This window comes from Pangasianodon hypophthalmus, chromosome 5 (assembly GCF_027358585.1).
Source record: "Pangasianodon hypophthalmus isolate fPanHyp1 chromosome 5, fPanHyp1.pri, whole genome shotgun sequence".
Lineage (NCBI taxonomy): Eukaryota > Metazoa > Chordata > Actinopteri > Siluriformes > Pangasiidae > Pangasianodon > Pangasianodon hypophthalmus.
This window is the reverse complement of record NC_069714.1, coordinates 702,431-729,804: the sequence shown is the minus strand read 5'-3', so window position 1 is coordinate 729,804 and position 27,374 is coordinate 702,431. Positions and strand designations below refer to the sequence as shown.

At 40.3% G+C, this 27,374-nt stretch overlaps 1 protein-coding gene across 2 annotated transcripts; it reads left to right on the top strand.

Moving 5' to 3' along the window:
- The first annotated feature begins 1,942 nt into the window (after positions 1-1,942).
- On the top strand, positions 1,943-27,336 carry gpm6bb (glycoprotein M6Bb). 2 transcript variants are annotated; one of them, XM_026910557.3, is made up of 7 exons: positions 1,943-2,092; positions 18,889-19,075; positions 22,014-22,170; positions 22,695-22,848; positions 23,036-23,109; positions 23,905-23,970; positions 27,098-27,336. In XM_026910557.3, the coding sequence occupies exons 1-7, from the start codon at positions 2,089-2,091 to the stop codon at positions 27,245-27,247; spliced, it is 792 nt and encodes a 263-aa protein (XP_026766358.1). In that variant the 5' UTR covers positions 1,943-2,088; the 3' UTR covers positions 27,248-27,336. The 2 variants fall into 2 exon arrangements, with proteins under 2 accessions (XP_026766358.1, XP_026766359.1); XM_026910558.3 differs by lacking the exon at positions 27,098-27,336 and adding an exon at positions 24,206-25,550.
- Positions 27,337-27,374: the final 38 nt, after the last annotated feature.

Here is a 27,374-nt window from a genome sequence, read left to right as displayed (position 1 = left end):
ATATATATAAAAAAAACAACTTACCAAATGTGTTTATTCCATTATAATTAGTTAAAGAGCTATTTCTCATGTCTTGCTTGTGCAATATAAATGATTTTTAGATGTTCAGATGGCAGGGAATGCTAGTGTCATAATATTAAGTATACATCTTGCGTACTTTTATATTATATTTGGAAATGTGAATATAGTGTAGTTTTAAAAATAACCGAACGTACATACCTAGAGACTAGAGCTAACAATATCAATATCCATGCCTACTATGTGTTTACTGTTTGTCTGGATTGATAATGTGATTATTAATGATGATGATAGAATTGTGCTAGAAAGACCCACATGTAGTTTTGAATTTCGATCTCACAGAATCCTCTACTTCATTTGTACAGCATGCCTTTTATACTATTTTTTGTGACAACTACAATGTCACTCTTTACTGTGAAACATTATTTCAAGTATTTATTCAGAATCTTGCTATATGCAAAACTGTACAGATCACATGTCAACATTTTATGCAAGATTGTGGGCTTACGAAATGTCCCCTGGTGCAAGAAATACTAACAAAATATGTAATAAAAGGCTAAGGAACCTGAGCTCTAAGGAAGATGATGTGGAGTTTATGGTGGTTGCAGATCTGATATTCATTTCAGATTCTTTGTGCATCGTAAATTAGGGTCGTAACACTCCTCTTGACCCTCGTCTTGGGTGCGGAATCTTTTTATTAGCCTAAATTTGGCTGCTATCTGATGAAAAGGCTGATAACTGACGACGTTTGCTGATGTTTGTTTCATCCACCACATCTGAGACTGGGACGTCAAGCTAGAAAAGTAACACTTGAATTCTTGAATCTGATTGGTCAGAAGGTGTTGATTATTATTATTATTATTATTATTATTATTATTATTATTATTATTTCGTAACAGAAGCTCTGACTGTAGTGAATCTGTGTATCCCAGGTTTATATTAACATGCTTATGTTATTGTTCGTACAAAACCTCTTCCCAGGGATTTGTACGATATGTTGGGCAATCTCCGCGGACAAAGATTAAAGCCGTGCGTAATCGTTGATATGGTGACGTTTTCTGTAAGGAGACGTTTATATAACTTTTACGGAAGGAGTCTCCAGTGTCAGAGGTAAGACTGTGACTTTAAAATTTTCTGACATTTCAGGACAGAGGAAGGAAGTTTCTCTGTAACATGACAAGTTGTGTTGTTTTTCTCTTGTTCACTTCAAGAGAGAGAGAGAATAAAAGAGAAAGTGAGGGAACGACTGTTTATAGCTGCTATAAGGTAAGGGAGAACAGGAAGTGATGGGTAGTTTTGCAAAAAAAAGCACTAAGGAATTGTGATCTGGGGCTGAATCACAGTGGCGTAAGAGGAATAAAACCCTTCAGGACATGGTTGTGTGGTAACACTGGCTACGTTTACATGCACGTCAATATTCCGATATTAGTCCGAACCTGGCGATATTGTAATTAGTATTGAGTCATGTAAACACTGCAATCCGATTGCAATCCGATTCCCCAAATTCTGATCCCCGCCCTGGAATATGCCTGTTTTATTCGGAAATTTGTTGGATGTAAACACCTTATTCAGAAAGTCCACTGAAAAGAGATATATGCGTGTGCTCAGTCCGCGAGGAATCGTGGCTGCTAACAGACGCGTAGCTGTACGGCAACTCGGGCTTACGTTCAACAGTCACGTATACAGGAATATCCCGATGACTATACGCGTGTAAACGTCGTATTCGGGAAATATAGACCTTAAACGGAATTTGATATGCGTGTAAACGAAGTCGGTGACTCCGCTTCATCACAAAAAAAAAAAAATAAATAAACAAAACAAACAGAATCTTAGGTGTCCATGTGAAACACTCTGTGGCGGCGCGCGCCCTCTGGCGCCTCTATGACGCACTGCAGGCGTGAAGAGGGAGTGGGCGTGGCTCCGCGTGTGACGTCAGAGGGAGTCCTCCTAAAGCAGCGCGCTCTAGTTCTGCATGTCAAACACACACACACACTCACACACACACACACACACAGGCTGCAGCTCGCTGTGCTGTTTCCCTCCCTGCAGAGAGAACTGAGAGGAGCCACTATGGGTATGTACACATTTATAGAAACGGCTCTCGTGCGTGTTTAGTGCATTAGTGCTAACAAGTTTGTTGTGCATGATGACTGTGCGCGCGCGCGCGTGCGTTTGGGGTTGGGAGCTTGTCTGCATTGTGCGGATCAGAGTTAAGATGGAATAACGCGATTAGGGACAACAAAAGGAGGGGGGGGGTTGCATGAAACACACACACACACACACACTGATTGCAATGCACACTGCATGCACACTTTCTGCAGAAGTCTGTGCATGAAGTCACTACATAGTGCTTGTGTGTGCAGTAACTGTTCCTAGCACTCAGGTGGAAAAGTTCCACTGTTTATAAATCAATACCGAGATGATCAACCTGCAAATTCCTCTGATCCTCATCAGGCAGCATTAACAAAAAAAAAAAAAAAGTTTGCATAAGGGGTTATGGATCTGAATCCCAAAAGTCTCCACAGATTAGAAAGCTCTTACTTCACCATCTAGGTGTGTTCCTTCCTGATACACACACAAGTCATTCTGAGTTCTTCAGATTTCTTGGATTTGTTCGTTCAGCATTTATTTAATCTGGATTTGTTAATTCTAAAACTATATAAACTCAGGATTTGTTCGGTTTGTCTGTGGTAATTCTGGCTTTGTTTATTCAGCATTTCATTCTGAATTCAATAACTCGGGATTTGTTTATTCAGCATTTAGAATTGTTAAATCCAGGATTTGTTTATTCTGGATTAAATGTGGATTTGGTTCCTTCAGTATTTGGATTTGGTACTTCTGCGTTATTCAGGCTGGAGCTCTTAAATCTGGATCCATTCACTTTTGCCTTTGTTAGTTAATCTGTAAATATAAACTCTGGATTTGTTCTGGATTTGTTCGTTCAGCATTTCATTCTGAATTCAGTAGCACTGATTAACCTTTGCTTAGCTTTGCTTTTATTAATTCTGGATTTGGTTCCTTCAGTTTTTGGATTTGGTACTTCTGGTACTTCAGGGTTATTCAGTCTGGGTTTATTAAATCTGTGTTTGTTAAATCCAGATTTACGGTAAAATTTGCCGTAGTGGATTCTGGATTCTTTCTTGAATCTGGACTTGTTCAGTTGCTAGTTCAGGAATTTTTAACTGAATTTATACAATTTGTATTTCGTAATTCAGGATATAAAGGTTCTGGATTATAATTCAGACTTTCTTAAAATCTTAAAGAAATTCAAAATGTAAGAATTATTCAGGAATTTTTGTTTTGTTGAGTGTTTTGTCCATCTGCGTTCTGAGGCATTCTGGGACGTCAGCGGCGCCTCGTAAAGACTTCCAGCAGGTTGAGAAAGGCTTTAGGGCTTTAAGAGGACTGTGAGCCAGATGGGGATAGCAGCTCTGTGTGTGTGTGTGTGTGTGTGTGTGTGTGTGTGTGTGTCTTTCATTATAGTTCTCTGTATTTCTGTGTGTGTGTTTTGTGTCTCTTTCTGTCGTTCTTTCCTCCCCCTTTCTTTTTCCTCACTGTGTGTGTGTGTGTGTGTGTGTGTGTGTGTGTGTGTGTGTGTGTCCCTCTCTCAAGTTGTGTCTTTGTCTTTCTCCCCTTTCTTTCCTCCTCACTCTGACAGCTAGTGTGTAAGTTCTTAGCTAAAGCACTCTGAATTTGCTCCTCAACACTTTTTTTTTTTTTTTCATTTTTCAAGGATTATTATCCTTGAAACTTTTTATCCCAGGTTACGATATTATCACGATCAATCTGTGCATCTTTAATTTAAGGACCCTAAGAAGGCTTGACGTGTTCTCGATGCTAAAATATCGCGATTTTTGCTGTCTGTCTGATTATCAGCACATCCCCTCTGAGACACAGCCGTGTTCGTGCTTATTCCTTTCTTCCTTCACTGGAAAACCTGAATCAGTCCAAGTCTGTTGTCTTGTGACTGCTGTGTTAATCGTGGGCTCCTCGGAGCGTATCTGAGTGACATGCGTTTCCTCATGAGGGACTTTTCCGTGCTGAGAAAACGTCCAGCACGAGCTCTCGACGCAGCGGGGTCTCGGAAAATCTTACTCACCCCCTCGCCGCGTTGTTTACAGCCAGTCCGAGACTGAAAAGAATCACATGCTTTTTGTTTGGCTAGCGTCTGATTAGTTGATTTATTGTACTGACTTGCGCTTTCTGCTCGCTACCTTTGTTTAAAACTCGGCCTTATTAAACCCAGAGATTCTCCACATCCACTTGTTTTCATGCGGTTTTGAGCTGAAAGTCTGGAAAGGAAGTCGGAGAAACACACGTTACATGTTTGGTAACATCAGCACCCTTTCGACTGCAGCGATGTTATGTTGGGATTAAAAATGCGTACTAGTGTAGCGTCTTCCACGTTTAGCGAATATAAGCTAGCTAGAATTAGCATACCTGATGACCTGAATTATTTTGCAGTAAACATTTCCAGTAGACTAAAATTAACGGTACCAAAAGACTAATGCTGCGTTCACAACACCTGGGAATTTTCCAACTCGCAGGTCCTTTAGAGCGTTCACGCGAACACGGCGGTCTGAATTCGGAAACAGAGAGTTGCATTCGTTTAAAAACCTGGAATTAAAGTTGCTAAGTGTTTCATTTATTGTTAATATTCAGATCATAGTCATCCTCCAGGTTTGGGACTGAAGTCATGTGACTATCTTCGGCTTATTGTAGGTTTGTGCGAGTTTTAGGAAAATAATCAACTTCAGGGCGGAAACAGTAACTCCGCCTCATCGCACCTCGCTGTCGTTGATTATTTTTCCTCCAACAGCACAACACGGAGTGTTTTATTCCGCGCTTTCTAACAGTTAAACGCCATAAACGTGTGTAATCATGTAACCCAGTGACCACACTGTATTGTTTCTTTTTTTATCATAGACATCGGTTCAATATTTTTCTTCTAAACCCGTGTTTCTTCCACACCCCGCTCTGTGTGTTGGGTTTTTTACTTTTTATCCCTCATCTCTATTAAGTGACAAAGAGCGTCGTTGTGAACTGGAGATGAAATAAGAGCTGGAGGGATGGAGGGATGGAGGGAGGGAGGGATGGAGGGGTGAATATGTAGCCTTTGGGCGAATTTCCAAAAAAAATGCTCACTAGTCATATGTGAACTCTGTGTGTGTGTTTGTGTGTGTGTGTGAGAGAAGAACAACAACATGACGCAAACACACCAGTCATGGACAGACTGGAACACACACACACACACACACACACACACACACACACACACACACACATTTTCATGTCACTCTTTGTGGAAACATAAAGAGTCAGCATCAGATGCTTTGTTTTGTTCCGCCCGCCGCATTTCCAGAAAGTCCCTGGTCTGGTGATATAATGCTTCACACACACACACACACACACACACACACACACACACACACACACACACACACACACAGTGCTGCGAAAAGACACACACAGTCACAGGAATGCACTTATATAAATGTAATAGAATGAGGAGGTGAATTACAGTGGGAAGCCAAAAGGGTCAAAAACAGAGTATACACGCAAGTGTGGTGTGTGTGTGTGTGTGTGTGTGGAATATGGGCAGCGATACAGGTCAAAACCCATCTGGACATTACAGTGCTCTTGTTAACTACCACTCAGTTAGCGGTTAAGGTATTGGGCTGGCTAGATTGACAGCTAACGTGTTTTTCCACCTGCTCGGCTTGGCGAATTACCCATGATCCTCCACACTCTCCGCTATTTCCACCTCTGTGCTGTGGTTAAGTACCTGTGCTGAATTTGGTTTCCCTTCTTGTCCAGGTACCACGTGATCTGAGCCTGGGACATGTAGCTGGGCTAAAATATCAGATAATCTCTAACATGTTAGTCTGTAACACAAGTTTGGAGGCTTAGCAAAGAAATTAATGCTAATTAAACACTCCAATAAAGTTCATATCACTAAGTGAGCAAGTCAGGCTAGTGAGGTGCGAACCGTGTGAGCCTGATGCTAACCAAGACACTCTCATTTCATTTGTAAAAAATAACCCCAACTGCAATCTTTAAATGAAAAATTCCCAGTACTTAAGAAACGTTGTTTTTTTTTCCTCCTCTAAGGCAGTGTGTGCTTAGAGGATGTTTTGATTTGAACTCTTCTTTTCGTCTGTTTCGCTCGGTCGTCTCTCTCCTGTGCTTTCAAGGATGTATCCAGGAATTTCCGTACATTTCAGAGGGAGTCAGCACCACTGGAAAGATAGCTAGCCACGGTCCCAGGCTCCATTCCGTACCGTTTTTATTTAATGGTCCACTTTACTTCTCTCTTTCCTCTTTGTCGAATATTCATGGTCATCCTGAAGGTGTCACATGACTTCATTAGAGCACAACTTACCCAGAACATGTTGCGATCTGATTTTTTCTGTTATATTTTAAATGAATATTTCAAAACCTTGACATCTGAGTGTTTCTCTAGGAAATGGTAACTACCCCACAGGACAGGAAACGAGAAACGTTTTAACCACGCTATGGTTACGCTGTGTTCATGACTGTGTGAGAAGCTGGGAGATTTCCACACTCCATCTGGACGGATCTTAATTCATAATTTCCACTCAAGATCTTTCTCAAGAACTTCGGATTTTCCATGTCGGAATTCTGTTCAACATTCACACAGCAAAAAAAAACCAAACAAAAAAAACATTGTAACATACAGGAACTTTGCATATCCAGTGGAAGGACAGGAAGTTCTTTATTTAAAATGGAAAGAATATGGCAGAAGTGTGACTGAGGCTAGAGGAGACTTGTCCACGAAAGACCAGGTAAAGAGTCAGAGAAGTAGCCAAGAGCACAAGGGTAATGCTTAACCTGATGCTCCCACCACCGTGCTTCAATGCTCACTGTGATGAGCATGTTGCGTTTCTGCATTGTTTTTTTTTTTTTTTTTTTTTTTTTTTTTTTTTTTTTTGTGTGTGAGTGTGTGTGTGTGTGTGTGTGTGTGTGTGTAACATGCTTTGGTACAAGATAGGTACATACAGGAAGACTATTGAACAATTAAAACTAAAATTATTTAGTTTTGTACAATTTTATTTTACATCGAACTGCAAGCTTTTAATGTTACTATATTATATGTCATGATAGGGGTGATTAGCTGGTTTACAAACTAGCAAAAAAGGTATGATGTAGGACCATTCCATTGCTGTTTCCATCTATCTAATGAGTTTTATCTTTATTACGTTAAAAACGCGTAACTGTTTAAGCATATAGGAGTACAGTTGCTAGCTAAAAAGATTAACTCTAGCCTTATTAGCCAATAGCCACCTTTTGCCTAGCATTAAAAAAACCCTCTTAACCCATTCTGATAATATGAACAGCGCTGTAGGAATCTTTTAAACAACTTTGTTTGACAGAAAAGAACAGAATAGCTAGTTTACGTTTCTCTTGCTCTGGAAGCCCCTGATATCACAAGCCTGCTGCGAGCGAGGAGTGTGTTTCACTTGGCAAAAAAACCAACATGTCAGTTCTTCAATTATTTCTCACTCTTTCACAACACAAACTGACTCGCTGTTTCTTTTGGCCTGGTTCTCGGTTTTTCTCATCTTCCAAACGTGCAGCCTGATTTGTTTGGATTTAAAATTGATCATATAACTTATTATATTCAGCAGAGCACACCAGGTGAAGGACAGAGAGCGCTTCTTTTTTTAATTCTCCGGAATACTGGGAGACACAAGCTAGCTAACTAGCCACGAGCAAGTCATATCAGCATTCGATAAACTAGCTAGTGTGCTAAATAGCTAGCAGTATTGTATTATATTATCACTACGCATCATTTTATAGCTCCTGAAATATTTTAAAGTATTTTATAGCTCCTGTTTGCTTCCACAAGTAAATTCATCCACACATTTTGAAAACGAAATTATGCCATGTCTTCTGATTACGTTGTTCGTCCGAAGTCTATTAACTACACGGAAAATACGCTGCGGTTCGTCTGTCGTAGTTCAGCTGTAGACATTAGAAGCTTTTACACACACACTTTCTTATTAATTGTGGTACGTAAATCCTAAAGAAGAAGGAAAGTAAACAATTATACTGTAAACTTTTCCGCTTTCCTACCACCACCATGCTTCACTGAGGAGACGGCGATCTCATTATGATGAGCAGTGATGGGTTTCTGCCATGTTTTTTTTTTTTTTTGTGTGTGTGTGTGTGTGTAACATACTTTACGATTGCTACACACAGGAAGAATAATGAACAATTTAAAAAAATAATTACAATTATTTCATTTTGTAAACATTGATACTGTAAACTTTTCTAGTGTCTATATCTGAACTAAAACAGACTAGTTTTTTATCCTCAAAGCGCCTGGTGGTTACCGTAAAACCCTGTATATACACACACACACGCTATACTTTCTACTTTAAGAAAAGTGATTCCTGAAAGGAAATCTGTTTTAATGGGGTTTTTTTTTTTTTTTTTTCCCTGCTTGGAGGAGCGAGGAATCGAGTCAACGTCGACTTGTACACACGTGTACTTCAGGAGCAGAACCAGAAATCGGTGTGATCTGGTGCAATTTCCAATCACGTTGGGGTTGGAAACCCGCTCCTTGTTGTTCTGCAAGTGGCCACTTGTGTGTTGTAGATGTTGTGCACTTCCGGGTCGCAGCACAGGGTGTCTTAATTAAAATATCGAAATCTGGAGCTATGCTATTAAAATGGCACAAGGGGACATGCAGAAGGCAAGTCACTAAGAGCACATTAAAAACACTCTGAAAATGCAGTCTTTGTTGAAGCGGGTTGAAAACGAGGTTTGGAGGCTCTGACTTCTTGGCGTCGCGCCCACAGAGGACACTTAGTTCCTACAGACGGCTCTTTGTTCTTGACTCATTCTCTGCTGCTGCTACTTGACTAAGACAAAAAAAAAAAAAAAGCTTCCTAACCACACTGATCAAGCCCAGCTCTTCATTTGCATCCCGAATGGGGGGAAAAAAATACGAGATGTAATGTGGCTTTAAATGCCGGCCGAACCTCGCGGACTGAATTTTAAATACCTATAAGTAGGATGAAAGCTTTCTGCAAGTCGGCCTTGACCTTCAGCAAGCCGGAATTAGCATGATTCAAACCATATGACTGTGCTGGAGTTCTGTCAGTTGGGAAGATCCTCAAAAAACAGGCCAAAAAATTCACAATAGCGGTATGATGTTGCAGATGTCCTCATCGCAGTGAACAGTCATGCCAATATATCATCACACACCCTAAACAGAGCTCTGAAAATGTTGTGCCTTTAGTCTTTCCTGAGTATTTTGTTAAAGGCCGCTGCTATCGGTTTGCTTTATGAGAAGCACATGTTCTCGGTTATTCTCAGTGAACTTTCCCCAATTAAATTCTCCAAAAGCAGCTTGTAAGCACGTTACATAACCCAGCTGTGATTCGGTGTTCGGGAACCTGTGTGATTCAGATGCATGTGATGGAGCGTATGGTGCTAATTCTCCAGTGAAAGAAACGAGGCACAAGGGGCAGAACAGCGGAAATGCTGCAGTACCCAAATGAAGAGCAGTGCAAAATACGCGACGAGTAGAGCGTGCAAGAATTGCGCTTTCGACGTCGCCTCGCTTGTGTGGCTGTAAATGTGGTGTGGATGAGAATTTCTCACATAACTTGAAGTTTTTCTCCAGATGGATCGACAGCTGCAGGAAACTCAATAGCACGCTTGTCCCGGGAGCACAGCCACTGCATTAACCATTTGGCTCTTGAGTAACACAATAAAGAACTGAAATGCTCGAGACTGGGAAACGTCTTGTGTAGCCTGTACATCCTATTTTTTTTTTTTTTTAAGACTCATCCTAATCGATTAGCTTGGGACTGTTACAGAAAAACCCTGGAGGAAAAAAAATGCTAGGACGTTAAATATTACTTGAATCTGGTGTTCTCAGTGCTTGTGAACAGATGGCTAAGACCAGCTGTCTAATGGAGAAAACCCACACGGGGAGGACAAGCGAAACAAACCCAGGACACCGTGGAGTAATAATACTGTGGGGAAAAATGTCAGAAGTAGCTCCTGGCAAGGTTTTAAATTTGTACTTAATTAAAAAAGTACTTAATTCAACTAGATGCTGATAGTGGTGCAGTGGAATTTAGTCTTTAGTCTTTTAGTCTGTCCATGCCCTCTTCTCAACCAAATAAGCTTCCCAAGCTTCAACTTGAAAAACAGCTAGCTAGTGAAGTCGGTAATTTAGGTTTGCCATTTTTTTCCTCGTCAGATGGGAAACTTTTGCGAAAACAGACTGAAAAACCCTTTAAAAACTTGCCATTTTCCAATTGATCTGCTAGTGTAGACAAGGCCTAAGTACAAGTAAGTTAATCTTATATAAACAGTCACCTAATTTCATTTTTTTTTTGTTTGAAAAATTGAGACGTTTGCATGTCCAGAGCTCATTCTAGTCGCTAAGATCGTCCCGATCATACAGTGCTCCTTTTCCCAATCCTTTATGTCAGACGAAGGAGGGAACCTGAGCCTAAAGTGAACTCTTACACTCCGTCTGAACACCTCAGAGACGTTCCTCGTCTGAAAGTTGAATGACAAACCTGTTAAAAATGTCAAACGTTGTTTTTGGGAAATGATCTTGACAAGTTGACAGGAAAACCCAAGAAAAGTGGTCTTTCAGGCGATAGATCAAATGCTAGCTAAGCTGTTGGTCTGGAGCCAGAAGAGGGGCTTTGCCAAAGAGCTTGGCAGATTTGTAAGGTTTCACACACCAACACACACGCGCACACACACACACTGCTCGTGTAGTGAAGACGCAAAATGAAACTCTACAGCTTCTTCTTCGGCCAAGCCAAACCACAGAGTGCCTGCTTGAAAAACAACTCAACAACAGAGCTCTACTGGAAACGTTCCGATTACGATTTCCTTTGTTTCCGTTGCTGACTGAAGGAGTTCTTGATAGCATTTTGTCAGCTGCAGTATCAATGCAGATAAATACTAAATCTAGAGTCACTTCCTTTGGTTTCAGTTAGAAAAGCCACAGTATGAACGATGGGCTTTGGACTTTGTTACGCTGGCCCAGAGCAACAAGTGATTCAGAGTTTCCCTCGTTTGAGTCTTGGGTGGTTGCGCCAAAATTCCAGCAGTGTTCACTGGCTCGGACTCGCAAATACTCTGTGAAGCATCACATTTTCCTAAAGGTCATCAAATGACTAATGGGGTGATTTAATGGTATTTTTGGTACCAGGATTTAGGGAGAAATATTTGAAATGAGTTTGAGATGAAAAATACACATTGACGGAAACTGAGCTAGGCTTGTATCTGACAATGGTGCATCACTGGTGGATATCGGATATCCTAATGAGTCAAATAAGACTCTTTACGGAATATATTTTGAGTATATCCATGGTGGCGAATTCTCACAGTCCCCACTAGAGCGCCCTTTCAGTTTCATTAGAGATCCATGATTAGTGCTAATTTAACTGTTTTTTTTTTTTAGGTCTATTGTTCTGAGTATACATACCCCTGTTGATACAGTTTCAAAAAGTCTTGTATCTCTGCAACTCTGAGCCTTGCCTTCCTGTATTTGTTTAACCGAGTTCCACAATTAGATGTTTACCTTGGATCCAAGTGCTTGTTTTTCTATTAACTTGTTGACTGTGATGCCTTCCACACCACTTTCACCAAACAGACAACAGTATTTGTGTATGTAGCATCTTATTCCTTCTTTGGTAGTGCATTTGTGTTTGTGGTGGTAACAGTTTGGGTTCAGTTGTAGGAAAAATTATCACTGTTTGATTGAATCTATCGAAGGTTTGTTCCTTCTGTTAGATATCCCTGGTTAGTCTAGTACTGCATGTCCAGCTAGCTAGTACTTGATAGCCTTGCCTTCCTGTATTTGTTAACTTAAAGTCCACATTTAGACACTTACCTTGGGTTGAAGTCCTTGATTTTATATTAACTTCTTGACTCAAGGCTCTGGAATGCCTTCCACACCTTTTCAACCAACAGTATTTGCGAATGTAGCATCCATAACACGCATCCAAGGTTCCTTCCTTCTTCATCAATCTATTGAAGTGTTTTCATGCCAAGCATCTACACCCTGTACCAGCTGTAACATTTTGGCACCATGTTTGAGGCAAGCTCAGGTTTTTGTTTTGGATTGTTTTATTCAAAAGTTATAATTCAGTAAAATGAATGGTTTGTTGCTCGCAGAACCATCATTCTGGTTCTTGCATCACAAATCCTAGGACATTAGCTAGCCCCAATACCTGTTTGCCAAACAATTACCATCTTTACCAGATGTACCATATGATGGCCAGAGACAAAGCAGCGGACAGTGAGTTTGGGAAAAACAGTGTCTTTCAGAAGAATGCTTTGGCTCGCCTGTAGCTGTAGCATCTTCAGGAATCTCAAAACCAGTGGACCTTGGAGCCAGTGGTATGTTTGGGCCAATGGATTCTTCCTGTTTATTATTCCAGATCCTGTAGTTTATTCTTCTGGAGTCTCAGCCAATCGATTTTTTTCCTTCAAAAGGAGGTTGTGCCTAGTCTGAAATCATTGTGCAGTTCTGTTCATACGAGCACCTTGTGTAGCCTACAATGCACTGGTGGCTCATCCAGAGTGTATTTCCGTCTTATGTCCAGTGTAGCTATGATGGGCTCTGGTTCCCCTGCGACCCTGACCAGGAACAAATGGTTACTGAAGATGAATGAATGAATGAATGAATGAATGAATGTTGGCTAGCCTGTAGCACTAGCTTCCTCAGGAATCTTACAGCCAATTTGGCTCCAGATCCCATTCCTTGCATTCTTTTGTAAGGATTCTCAGAAATGTCGCTCCTTCATTTGTTTATTAAGCCAAGGTATCCATCCCATAATAAGCAGGAGGTTGCCTTCTTAGTACAATGCATCAGGCAGTTAAACATTTATAAATGTATTCCTCATTCAGAGGGACAGTACAGCCAAGATACCATGGCATTGGTGGTGAATATTCCCACACGGCTGGACTTCCTTTGGAACTGGTTCACATACTTCAGCTCTGTGGCTTTCTCAAAAGGGTCTAAGGCTTGAGAGATTTGGGGGTCAAAGGTCAAGAGAGTTGGGATCGAGGCTAAAGAGTGCGGCTGATGTGGGTGTGTTCCTTCCTACAAAGAGATCAGCTGGATACTTTAGAGAGGAGTCTCATGGTTGGTCGATGATAAGGCTACTGAAACTAGCAAATAGATCCGAAATAGTTCTGCACTTTAAAACCAATGGATGTAACTGATTTATTGAACTGTTTTTTAAAAAATATTTTAATCTGTGTTAGCATTTTTTTTTTTAGAGTAGCTAGCCTACTACCAGAACTGTGTCCTGGCATAACAACAGGCTAATGGAAAGAAAGTTAACTAAAAAGTGTCTTATAATTTGGAAAATAAACCATTTCAACCCCTGTTTAATTGCCCCCAAGTCATCTCTTCATATCTTACAGCAACATAATTGTAGAATATATTTTTTATTGATCAATTTAAACATTACTGATGGAAATTGAGTCCCAAAAGTCTTTCCCATACACGAGGATCCTCCTGAACACAAATAATGATTTAATGCTGATTTTTGGTTCATTCCTGGCAAAACTTAAAGTTCAGACCTCTTGTCATGTTCCACACACCACCTTCTTTGGTCTCACCAAAGTATTCAAGTTTTAGTTGATGTAAAAGAGCTTAAACATGACTCTAATTTAATTTTTTATATCACTCTCAACACTTGGCCAGAAATTCCCTAGCGTTCAGGATAAAAAGAAATTGCCTTCGTTTTCAGCAGTTTCTTTCTGCTCATTTATGGTGTGAATGAGCTCAATAGGGCAGCTGTTGGTTTTCATGAATATTCAGTGCGTCAGTCTGCCAGTGGAGATGGGAACACGGGGCCACGACTTTCGGTCTATGGGAAAAAAGAAAGCTTATTTTCAGTACTGCTTTAATGGTCTGTGGAAAACTAAAGCAGAACGTGAGAACATGTGTGAAGGACATTTCGAGATACTGAAAGGTCAGCCGTGTTTTGATCTGCAACCCCACTTATTTAAATTCTCTGAAGTGTGAGCTGATACGGCTTTGGGATTTAGGAATTTTTAGTGCAGTTTCGTCGTTCTTAAGCCAAATCTAACGCATATGAGTGGTATGCACATGCTTGGAGTGGTAGCTTTCGTTAAAGTTCTGCGCTAGTGATTTCAGTCAGTGATGGACCTTTTGAAGAATATTAATTAACAATATGTCTGTTAAAGCCCATTGAATTCTTTACACTAACAAGAACAGGGTAGTTTCCAAGCCCCTAAAACAGGTCTTTTTGCTTCAAAACCTTTATTTTTGGTTGAAGAATACCACCAGCATCCAGTTTTTGAATTACACGTCTCATTTGCAGTATGAATCATATAGTCAGGGTGTTTTGTTTTGTTTTAAGGTAAGGATTTTTGGTCCTGGATGAAATCTTCTGCAGTATTTGTTGGCTTCTTGGGTTTTCTATTATTCCCACTTCTTCCTTTCCACACACCAAGAGAGGCTGCCAGGGAAAAGTGGATCCAAAACGCCAAACGTGCAATTAGTGGCATGCTGATTCAGTGATCTCGGTTAGTGTCCATTTACTGCGAGAAATTACACTCCGTGAAGCAAAAATTCAAAATGGATCATGAAAGTGTTTTTATAGCAAAGAATTAAATCTAATAAACATTCCAAACAAAGGTGAAGTGTAAGTGCAGACAGTGTGTCTATGATGTACAGAATAATTTCTATTCTACGATATATCGCTAAGATTGAGAGAGAGGGAAAGGGGGATTACGGAGTGGATAATGTCCGTAGATAAGAAATGCGTGCGCACCACAGTGGCCTCGAGTTAAAAAGAAGAAAAACGTGTCTTTCGTTTTCCAGTGCCTGAAATTTTTTTGGGCTAGTTTTGATTGTTCACGATGCCTGTGACTATAAAATAACTTCCTGAAGCTTTGCTCGCTACAGAAATCACTAGATCTTGTTAAAGTTTGAATGATTTGACTAGTTAACTTGAATCAGATGTTTCTTCGGGATGAAACTCGGCTGTTTTTACTCAGAAAGGCTACCATTGTATTAGGGGAAAAAAAAAAGTTTTCTAAATACACACTAGCAGGACGCTCTCACAAGGAATCTTTCATCTGCAGCCATAAGATTGTGTAATGAGCCTTTAACGGATCTCCTATTCAAAAATGCACAGCTTTTTATCTGGGACGACAAGTTTTGTGCTAATCATTCACCAGAACGGAAATATTAAAATATCAGACACTGAGGATATTTGAGGTCTTGCATGCAGTGTCCATGAGGAGAAGACAGATGAGCCAGCAAGAGCTCATCTGTGTTTAAGATATTAATATTAAACCCTAATGGATTTAGTCATTTTCCAATTTTTTAATCAGTTTTAAACCGAGATAATGACAGGGATCTCACCGTCTCGCAGTAACTGTGTTTTTGTTTTGAAGAAGGATAATGACAGGGCTTTCTGGCAGAATAATTGTGTTTTTGTTCTCGGTTTGGCCAAGACGCACATTCTCCTCCGACTCCTTATATTTCCTGCAGGATCTGCTCTAAGTATAGAGTATATTTTGCTTTAATGAAGAAGGGAAGCTCAGTTTTCACGGCTCGGGTTCGGATCGTGTTGCCAAGCGAGATTAATCCGAATGCTTTCTGTGGAACGAGACATCTTCTGGATTTTGTTTCTTTCTTCTGGTCAAAAATCGCTGATTTCCCAGATTTTTCTCGTAACGTCAGTGTGACATCACTGCCAAATTAAAACGTAAAAAAAAAAAACCCTTATTTAAAAAGGAACGATATTTTAAATGGAAAGACTCTGTAATTGGGAAAATGGATGACTCTTGGAACATTTGAATATTTTATGAACAGTTCTTATACAGTGTAGTAGATCTAATATAACTAATATAAACCGGACTTAGAAATGTCATTTTAGAGATTATTTTGGGGAAAAAGTTGAGAAATCATTTTAAAAGTAAGATAGTGGAATTATCTATGCAAAGTTACTTCTCCTTTAATCATCCGCTGAAGAATTGATAGGATTTTCCAGGTCACTGGAAGTTTGTTATTTTATAGTAAATATATCAACCTAGTATTCCATGTACAATGCTATTAATGAAATTAGCATTAATATGTAAAATGTTTTTAAATAGCAAAATAGCAACACAATAAATAGGTCACTTTGTATAAAGTCCTGTGTTGGTTTTTTTTTTTTTTTTTTAAAAATCAATTTTATTTAGCAAGTCCGGTGCCATGAGAGCTACTGAGTCTAAAAGTTCAGATCAATAACATGCACCAAAACATCAATATGTCTGTTACAGTCATGGATTTTGTGCCTCAAAGCGTAAATAAGTAGGTCAGTGTATTAATCAGGATGAGATTAACTTATAACGAGCAAAAGGTCCTGGACAAAGTTCTGGAAGTTCATTATTTACTTGATGATTCAGAGTTTTCCTGGTATCTGGTTACTGAAGAGCTTGAGCAGTTTTTTATTTTTCAATTAAAAACTGACTGGAAGCAGCTGAAGTGTAGTATCTAATAAAATGCTAAAAAGTATTTTATAGATTTTTACTTTACTAGTAAACCTATATATCGTGATACATATCGTGTATCGGAGAAATACCTAGAGTATCGTGATACAATATTTTAGTTTATATCAGAATACGATATTTTAGTTACATTGTGTTATGATATTTTAGTTATAACACAATATGATATTTTAGTTAGAACTAAAATATTATGTTCTGATATATCGCGATACCATATTTTAGTTATATCACGATATGATATTTTGGTTATATTGAGATACGATATTTTACTTATATCACGATACGATATTTTAGTTATATCCGATACGATATTTTAGTTAGGGATACGATATTTTAGTTATATCGGGATACAATACTGTATTGTATTAAGTTCTGATAAATTTATCAGTTATGACAAAGAGGAAAAACTGGGATTTAAATAAAAAAATAGCACCCTATACTGGGCAGCTGAACGTGTGTGTTTATGTGTGTGTGTGTGTGTGTGTGTGTGTGTGTGTGTGAGTGAGAAAGAGAGAGAGAGAGGAGACGAAGGTTCATGAGAAAGTTCCCGCCTTGTATAGCGGGCTTTCTTGTATCCTTTCGGATGATTGAGCTCTAGCAAGATAATGAATCCAAGCCTTTTCCCCATAATGACTAGTGTACGCACACACACGCACACACACGCACACACACGCACACACACACACACACACACACGCACACACAAGCCACAATATGCACATCAACCGTGTGAATAAATACACTTAAAAAGTAAAATGGATACAAACAACAAGATGTTTAGCACATTTTTTTCAGAGTAGTACACTGCTGTACATGCCTGCTATTTAGCCAGCAGTGTTAGCTAAGATAGCTAGCAAAGTGCTTGACAAGTTTCATGTTGTATTTGTGTGCTGATAGCTAGCTAGCTAGCTAGTGAATGATTAGCAGCTCCACAGTGCTTCCTTTTTTACCGATTTATACCATTTCACAGATTATCTGTGATTTAACGGTGTTAGCTGAGTAGTGCCTGACTAGCCTTGTTAGCCACTGGACATCTTCCACCATTAAATGTACATGCTAGCTAGCAAACAGTGTTAGCAAGCGAAGCAAATAACCAGCTACAGTTCTTCCAAATTCTTGGGTGTTGGTTTTGGCTAGCTAGCTGGTGACGTATCTGGCTAGTAGAGCTAGCTAGCTAAGTATTTTGAGAGCTAGCGCATTCAGTCTCTCTCACTCTCTCTCTCACTCTCTGAATGCGCCACAGTCCATATGGTGACCATTTCTCTATTGTGTTTGTCTGGGAACATCTCTCTCTCTCTCACACACACACACACACACACACACACACACACACACACACACACACAGAACGAAACAGAGAGGCCCTGATTGTCATTCATAGCATGTCTCTCACTCTGTGTACAAAGAGAACCGAAGGAAGGTCTCGCAGATGTGTGTGTGTGTGTGTGTGTGTGTGTGTGTGTGTGTGTGTGTGTGTGTGTGTGAGAGAGAGAGAGAGAGAGAGAGAGAGAGAAAGAGAAACAGAAGAAGGGAGGAATTTTTGGTGGATGAGGTTTAAGCCACTATGGAAACTGTGAAGGAGGAAAGCCGAGAAAAAATAACGGTAGAATAGAAAGAGCTGCTTCACAGTACATTCACACACACACACACACACACACACACACACACACACACACACACACACACACACACACACACACACACACTGTATCTGTGCTGCTGATATTATTACATCACAGAATTCAGGATATGCAAATGAGCTTTTTAACCAATCACAAAGCTCCAATCTCCTTCTCTATCTTTGTCTTTTTCACTCTTTTTCATTTCTCTTTGTCTCTCTTTTCACTTCTGTCTTCCTCATTCTGTCTTTCTCTTGCACTCCTTTTCTTTCTTTCTGTCTTTCTTTCTTTTTCACTATTTCACTGGATCCTGCTCTTTTCCTTTCCTTCTCTCTCTCAGTCTCTCATTCCTTCACTTTAACTCTTAACTCTTAAATATTTTTATATCCCAGAATCCATGATATGCAAATGAACCTTTGAACCAATCACAAGACACAGACCATTAGAGCTTTAAGTAGACTGCATGTTGCCATGGCGATCCCTGTAGTGGCAGCAAAATCACTCATTTGTAATAATTTCTGAAGAATGCTGGAATTTTTGTAAATAATAATGTTACATGATGTAGCCTATAGAGGCTACATGTATGTGTAGAGGGAACGTGATGCTACCACCACCATGCTTCACAGTGGAGAAGGTGTGTTCAGGGGGTTGAGTTTCTGCCCAAACTGAATATATATATATATATGAATTTGTGTATTTCCTTTGGCAGGTTGCCTGGACTGCTGTATAAAGTGTTTAGGAGGCGTTCCGTACGCGTCTCTACTGGCCACCATTTTGTGTTTCTCCGGAGTCGCTCTGTTCTGCGGCTGCGGTCACGTGGCCCTGAGCGGCACGCTCACCATCCTCGAAAACAACTTCTACAGGAACCTGAGTGAAACTGCCATGCTCACCGACATGTAAGTGTGTGTGTGTCCCTGCGTGTGTGTGTGTCCCTGCGTGTGTGTGTGTGTGTGTCCCTGCGTGTGTGTGTGTGTGTGTCCCTGCGTGTGTGTGTCCCTGCGTGTGTGTGTGTGTCCCTGCGTGTGTGTGTGTCCCTGCGTGTGTGTGTGTCCCTGCGTGTGTGTGTCCCTGCGTGTGTGTGTGTCCCTGCGTGTGTGTCCCTGCGTGTGTGTCCCTGCGTGTGTGTGTGTGTCCCTGCGTGTGTGTGTGTGTGTGTCCCTGCATGTGTGTGTGTGTGTGTGTGTGTGTGTGTGTGTGTGTGTGTGTGTGTGTGTGTCCCTGCGTGTGTGTGTGTGTGTGTCCCTGCGTGTGTGTGTGTGTGTGTCCCTGCGTGTGTGTGTGTGCGTGTCCCTGCGTGTGCGTGTCCCTGCGTGTGCGTGTCCCTGCGCGCGTGTGTCCCTGCGCGCGTGTGTCCCTGCGTGTGTGTGTCCCTGCGTGTGTGTGTCCCTGCGTGTGTGTGTCCAAATGACCTACAAAAATTTTACTCCATTTTTCATTTTTATAATTTTTTATACTCGTCTCTCTCTGTCCTTCATTCTGTCTTTCTCTTCCTTGCACTTTTTCATGCTCTTTGTTCACGATTTCTCTCTCTTTCTCTTTCTTCTCTTCGTTTTCTCTCGAGAGTACCACCGTGGTTTCACTCTCCCTCATTTTCTCTCCTGTCTCTCTCTTTCTGTCTCTTGCTCTCCTTTTCATTCTGTCACTTTTTTGCTGTTTCACTCCTCCTCTACTGAGCTCTTCTTTCACTTGTTCTCTTTCTATATCCCTTTCTTTTTCACTCCTCTTTCCAGCTTTCTCTCTCTCGCTCTCTCTTTTCACTCTTTCTTTTTGTCTCTTTTTCTCTTCTGCCTCCTTCTTTCTGTCTCTGTTTTTTTTCACTTTATCTTTGTCCCCCTCTTTTTTCTCATCTATCTCCCTCTTTCTGTCTTTCTCTTTTTTGTCTCTCTATCAATCTCTCATTATTTTTCTTTAAAATGTACCTCTTAATCTAACTCCTTTCTTGGCCAAGACTACATTGGGGAGAAAAGAGGGGAAGGACGCAGTGTGTCCCCCAGCTGTCTCCTCTCACCTCCTCTCGCTCATCTTCTCTCGTCTCCTCTCTCTCATCCCTCTTACTCATCTTCTCTCATTTCCTCTCGCTTGTATTCTCTCACTCGTGTCCTCTCGTCTCACTCGTCTCCTCTGCCTCGTCTCCTCTCATCTTCTCTCACTCGTGTCCTCTCGTCTCACTCGTCTCCTCTCACTCGTCTCCTCTCATCTTCTCTCACTCGTCTCCTCTCCTCTCACTCGTCTCCTCTCACTCGTCTCCTCTCTCTCGTCTCCTCTCATCTTCTCTCACTCGTATCCTCTCGTCTCACTCGTCTCCTCTCACTCGTCTCCTCTCGTCTTCTCTCACTCGTCTCGTCTCCTCTCGTCTCACTCGTCTCCTCTCACTCATCTCCTCTCGTCTTCTCTCACTTGTCTCGTCTCCTCTCGTCTCACTCGTCTCCTCTCACTCATCTCCTCTCGTCTTCTCTCACTTGTCTCGTCTCGTCTCGTCTCGTCTTCTCTCACTCATCTCGTTTCCTCTCCTTTTGTCTCCTCTCATCTTCTCTCACTGGTTACTCGTCTCCTCTCGTCTCCCCTGCCTCGTCTCCTCTCTTCTTCTCTCACTCGTCTCCTCTCTTCTTCTCTCACTCGTCTCCTCTTGTCTCTTCTCACTCGTCTCCTCAACAGAAATCTAACCCAGGCCATATTCTCCACGTGTGTGCTAAAGCAGACGTCTTTCACCGAGTCTCCACCTGACGTTTTTTTCACTCCAAATATGGTATTTTTTTCTTTTCGGCCACAAATCTGGAGCCGCCTCGTCCCGTGTTTCCCCCTGAGCGCCGTCTTGTTTACGTTTCAGATGTCTGAGACCCTGATTTATCCTCACGGAGTATAAATAGTGTCAGACAAAATTCAGCTGTTGTTGGCTAAAATAAAACCAGATAGTTTGGGGTTTGTTTGTCTGTAAAGCGCTGTTTATTCCACAGCTATGAACAAAGTGATTACGACACGAAATAAAATAATCACAGTGAAGGACATTTAGATTAAAAGAGAGAGAGAGAGAGAGAGCGAGAGAGGAATACACGACGTATCATTAGTCCTGTATCCGTGCTGCTGATATTATTACATCACAGAATTCAGGATATGCAAATGAGCCTTTTAACCAATCACAAAGCTCCAACATTTCTCTATCTTTTACACTCTTTCTCTCGTTCAGTCTCTCGCTCTTTTTTTCATTTCTCTTTTTTTCAATTTTTTTTTTCATCTTTTGTCTCCCTTCTGCTCTGTCTCTCTTTCACTTTCCTTTTCATTTTTTCTTTCTCACTCATTTTCTTTCTCTTTCTTTCTTTCTCTTTCACTCTGTCTCTTGATCGTTTTTTTTTCACGCTGTCACTTTGTCTTGCTCTTTTCCTCTCTTCCTTTCTTTTTCTGTCCATCAGTCGCTCATTATTTCACTTTAACTCTTATCACATCACAGAATCACATCTACGTCACATGGCGCAGTTGCCATGGCGATCTCTACAATAAACAACAAAATCATTTATTTCTACAATTTCTGTTTGAGTTTTTTTTTTTTTTTTTTACTATTTATTATTACTATTTATTATTATTTTTTAAATATAAAGGTTAAAAATTGCAGTTTGATACTTTAGTCTGTATTGTGTAGCACTAAAGCGCTGAGTGCACAACTTAGCATTTCACACACACACACACACACACACACACACACACACACACACACACACACACACACGCACACTTGTTTTATAGAACAAAAAGCATACAAACCTATCATTTAAAATGTGTACGTGTGTGTGTGTGTGTGTGTGTGTGTGTGTGTGTGTGTGTGTGTGTGTGTCTCTCCAGAATCTATCTTCTACAGTATGTGATTTATGGCATCGCTTCGTTCTTCTTCCTCTACGGCATCATCCTGTTGGCTGAGGGTTTTTACACCACCAGCGCAGTGAAGGAGCTGCACGGCGAGTTTAAGACCACCATCTGCGGCCGCTGCATCAGCGCCATGGTACTGCACCGCTCCACCTCCCACAATGCACCTCTCCACCTCCCACAACGCGCCGCTCCTAGTGTTACGACATCCTTTATCACGATAACGTTACAGCGTCATATCTCACAGCCATAGTTACAAAACGTGAACTTACACATTTTACAGAATTTTCACTAATAATCTTTTAGCTGTTTGTGATAAAACCTGTAAAACCAATCACATTAAATGTCCGGTTGCTATGGAGACGCAGACGTTTTGCCCTCGACTTTACATTTTACTTTAAAAATCCGGATTTTATCAATGCGATTAAGTGTTAGTAACACATTTACACATTTAATTTTCATCCCACTGCCTTCATGTTACGTTGGTTCACTAACTAACTACCTACATCTCTAGCTGGATAATGGACTTGTTAACTAGTTAGCATGATAACCAGCTACCTTGCTAATTCAGCTTGTACTTATTTGAGAAGCATAAATAAAGTTCCAGATCTTTATACGCGCCGATGTTAAAATCAGATATTCGCGGTCTTTGTTTTTCAGTTTGTGTTCCTGACCTACGTTCTTGGAGTGGCTTGGCTCGGAGTTTTCGGGTTTTCCTCGATTCCAGTTTTCCTGTTTTACAACATTTGGTCCACGTGTGCGTCCATGGGCTCTCCGGTCAACTCCTCCGTTTGTGTGGACATGCGACAGTACGGTATGTAAAAATGTTAAGAATTAAAATAAAAATAACTCCTACGCTGTTAACAACAAAGCGACGTATATGCTTTGAGTTGTATTTTTTTGAGTTGATGCTGTATTTCTTTCATTAGCCATATTTTAATCATCTATAATAATAGTTTACGTGTGAATAATTATCGTGACGTGACCTTTTTCTCGTGCAGGTATTATTCCATGGAACGCCACTCCAGGTGTCGCTTGCGGTTCGACGCTTCTCGACATTTGTAACTCGAGCGAGGTATGACCGCAGTTATGCTGGTAAAAGTGCGTTCTCGGGGTGTGAAGAATAAAAGCCTCTTTCAGCTGCAGTAGGCTGCCAGTTTGTTAGGAGGATTACGGTAGGCGAGTTACTCCAGCAGTTACGGTAATTCTGTCCGTTGTTCATGTTTATTTTTGTACTCCGGCTTTAGTGTAGGTTTTACAGTTTGTTAGGAGGATTATGGTAGTTGTGTTCCTCCAGCAGTTACGCTAGTTTGCCAGTTTGTTAGGAGGATTACGGTAGTTGTGTTCCTCCAGCAGTTACGCTAGTTTGCCAGTTTGTTAGGAGGATTACGGTAGTCATGCTGTTCAAGCAGTTGCAGTAGTTTGCTTTTTTGTTTGTGTATTACAAGAGGTGTTTGTTTCTCCAGCCATTACAGTAGTTTGCCCAGTTGTTGAGTTTGTTAGGGGGATTACGGTAGACGTACAACTCCAGCAATTGCCAGAGGTTACCAGTTTTTTTAGGGGGATTACGGTAGGTGTGTTACTGCAGCAGTAACAGTAGTTTGCCCAGTTGTTCATGGTTTTACGGTAGTAGTTTTGCTCCGGCAGTTACGGTAGTTTACTACTTTGTCATGGTACTTTGCTAGATTGTTTTCTGTATTACGCAGTTTTGGTAGTTTGTCCAAGTGTTCATGTGTTTCTGCTGGTCGTATTAATCCACTACTCAAACTGCATCAATGGAAAATCTACTTGTATTTGGTTTTTCTACTGTTTTTTACACGTCACATTGTCTGGAAAATACAGAAAAGGTTTTTTTTCCTCTCCGTTTCAGTTCTACCTATCCTACCACCTGTATATTGTTGCGTGTGCTGGAGCCGGAGCTACCGTCATCGCCATGGTGAGTGTTACCGCAGGTGTAATATTGACTTAAATAATATCCTTTCCCTCTGAACGTCACTCAGCAGTCACACCCAGCTGCTCATTCTTCATCATTACTGATTACCGAGACTGAAAAGACGCTCGGACCCAGATACGTTAGTGAAGTGAAATGAAATAAAAAAACCAGGCGTTGGGCTTTATAATGATTCTGATTCGCTTTATTTACTTCATTTCTGTTTCTTTTTCCCCTCCAGTTCATCTACATGATGGCTACCACTTATAACTTTGCTCTTCTGAAGTTTAAGAGCAGAGAAGACTGTTGCACTAAGTTTTAAACTCACACAGGAATCATATGGACCAAAAAAAAGTAAAAATGAGAAAAGAATCCGAACCAAAACTTACGATACAATGTGTAAATATTTAACTATATCTGTATTTAGCATTTTTAGACCAGGGAGCTCACTAGTTTCCTAAATATCTTTTAAAAAAAAAAAAACAACCACTAGAGATTATTTACCCAGAATTTTATATTAACTAGCGTAAATGTAATGTAATAATATAATCGCTAGTTGCACTAGCATGTAAAGGACCGGTTTAAGGGAAACTTTATGCTAATTTTTCGCTTAAATGTAGTCGATTAGCCAAGACGTTTGACATTAACATTGCGTAGCTACAAGGTTAATATAGCGAACGGGTCCCGAGTTAGCGTTGTCGAAAACACACACTTGTCTGTAGACAGCATGAAACCAGAAAATTTAAATTTCTCCACTAAACATTGAAGGCTTCTTCGCTAAAGTGACAAATTTACTTAAACCTGCCTCAAATGTGAGACAAATTTGACAGTTTTTGCACTAACGAACAAAAAACCAATTAGCGTTATGCTAACTCCACACTGAAGTCACACACACACACACACATCTCGCTTGTCTAAGTAGTGATTTTTTTTACTCTGAAGAATACTCAATAAGCCTGTGTGTAAAATGTGTAAATATTACAAATATGAACATTAGGCTAGACAGTTTGAAGACTTTAGCATGAGGCTAATAGGATGGTGCTACATTTTGATTATTCGTTAGAAACAGTTTTAGCCACCAAAATGTACGAAATGTACAAAATGTTCTTGGGAAGAAACATTGTGCAAGCTGTAAAATTGCCCCATTGCTCACTAACGTTGTATCAGCGCTGCAAAGCTAATTGTGGTGACAAACAACCAACTAGCATTGTGTTAACTTTGTAGCGTTTGTGCAGTTAGCATGATTGTTCAGTTACGTGTTAGCTACCACAGCCTCGTTGCTCCAGTGTCCTGGCTAATCAGATGATTATTATTATGAGGCTAATTTATAAATATTATAACGTTGAGAAGCAGCATGTAGTTTATAGTGACAGAAATTTCGATGCAGCGACGTTAACATTTTAACCTGTGTATCTTTTATTATTTCGAAGTTTTTATTAAGCAGAACAGCTACATGTTTATTTTAATTTTCTCAATTTTTCAGTTAATGTTTACTTTGACTCAGTATTACCTTTAACTTCTGAAAACAAATGTAGCCTTTTTTTTTCTTTGACATACAAAATAAACATGCCTTGTTTACAAAACCATCCTCCGTGGTCTTCATCATCATTTCATCGACGTTATTCGTCTACATTAACGAGGCTTCATTCGCGTTTTCGTTTGAGACGCATGTGTGCCGTTTTTCTTTACTAACCGTTTGCTTTTTCTGGCTTGCATCGCTTTCCTTTCTTAATAATAATAATAATAATAATAATTTATTGGGTCTCGGTTTAAAACGTGGTTTATTGGGACTTGAGTGTGTGTGTGTGTGTGTGTGTGTGTGTGTGCATATGTTTGTATTGAATATGTGTGTTTGTCTCCACAAGGATGGGAATATCTGATAGCTTTGACCTTGTGGGGACGTTTGTCAGGTCCCCACGAGGAAAACTGCTTTATTTACAGAAACTAAAAGAGCCGAAAGGTTTCCTTTTGGTTACTGATGTTAAGGTTCGGGTTCGATTAGGTGTAGCATTAATTAGCTGCATTAGTAATTCTGCCAGTGGAAGGTCCTCACAAGGATAGTTAGAAAAGTGTGTGTGTGTGTGTGTGTGTGTGTGTGTGTTTTGTGGGGACCTAGCAAGATGTTCTTGCCTGTTGCTCTTGCAGATCCACTGCTTCATGATAAGATACCACATGACAATTCTTTGAATCTCATTCATAACATTATTTTATAACGTGTTTTGTGGGGACCTACATAGATGTTGCTGTTAATTAGGTTCTTGCTTGTAGAGGCAGAATGTTTTAATAATAATTATAATAATAATAATAATAAAATATGTTTAGTCTAAATGTATGGGGTGGTTTGTGGGGACGTTGCCAGATTGTGTTCATTTGTTGCCTTCATTTTTGAAATTGATTATTTTCCTATAACAGCATGTCCCAAAGTTTTATTCCTCTTATACCACAGCAATTTAAACAAAATTAATTTTCTTATTACGTAAAGAATGACAGTTCATCCGTTTTATCCAGTTATAGTTACATTTAATGCTGTGGAACGTCGGTGAAACCAGTTAGTTCCTGTTCTCACTTACGTTATAGCAGCTATAAACAGTCGTTCCCTCACAGTCTCTCTTTTTATCCTCTGAAAGTGAAAAAAAAAAATTACGCAGGTTGTCGCGTTACCTAGAAACGGCAAAGTCGCCTGTAAAAGGCGCAGACATGATTTTTCTTCGCTAAATAAAAAAATCTCTTTATTTAGTTTAACATTATGTAGAACACTCCATACAAGTTACTATAGAAACAATAACGTATTAGAACGAGCGCGTTAATATAAACGTGCGATTTGCAGCTAAACGACTGTCAGAGCTGCGCTGTGGTACGAATAATAATAATAATAATTTGTTGTGTCTGGATTGCATGCTGTATTGAGAGACAGGCCTGTGTGTGTGTGTGTGTGTGTGTGTGTGTGTGTGTGTGTGTGTATACATGTAGCTGTAGCTAGCTTGTTTTGGGTTTTTGCGGCTGGTCTCTTTTCCTTGTTGTGCCTCCACTCAAACACTGATGTATCTTTTTTTTTTTTTATGGGAATGTAATGAGCTTTCCTTGCTCTTTTTGCTTGCTCTTTGCCGTCGTTAACAGCTTCTCTCTCTCTCAGATCCACTACCTTATGATCCTCTCGGCGAATTGGGCCTACCTAAAGGACGCGAGTCAAATGCACGCGTACCAAGACATCAAAACGAAGGAGGAGCAAGAACTGCAAGACATCCAATCACGCTCAAAAGAATGCCTCAATTCCTACTCGTAAGAACCCTGTTAACATCGGCAAAAAAAAAAAATCTGCCGACGCCACAAAGCTAACTAACGCTGCTTTTACCAGCTAACACCTCCGTCTGCACTAACCTTCACGCTGGCGCTTCTACCATGTTCGTGTC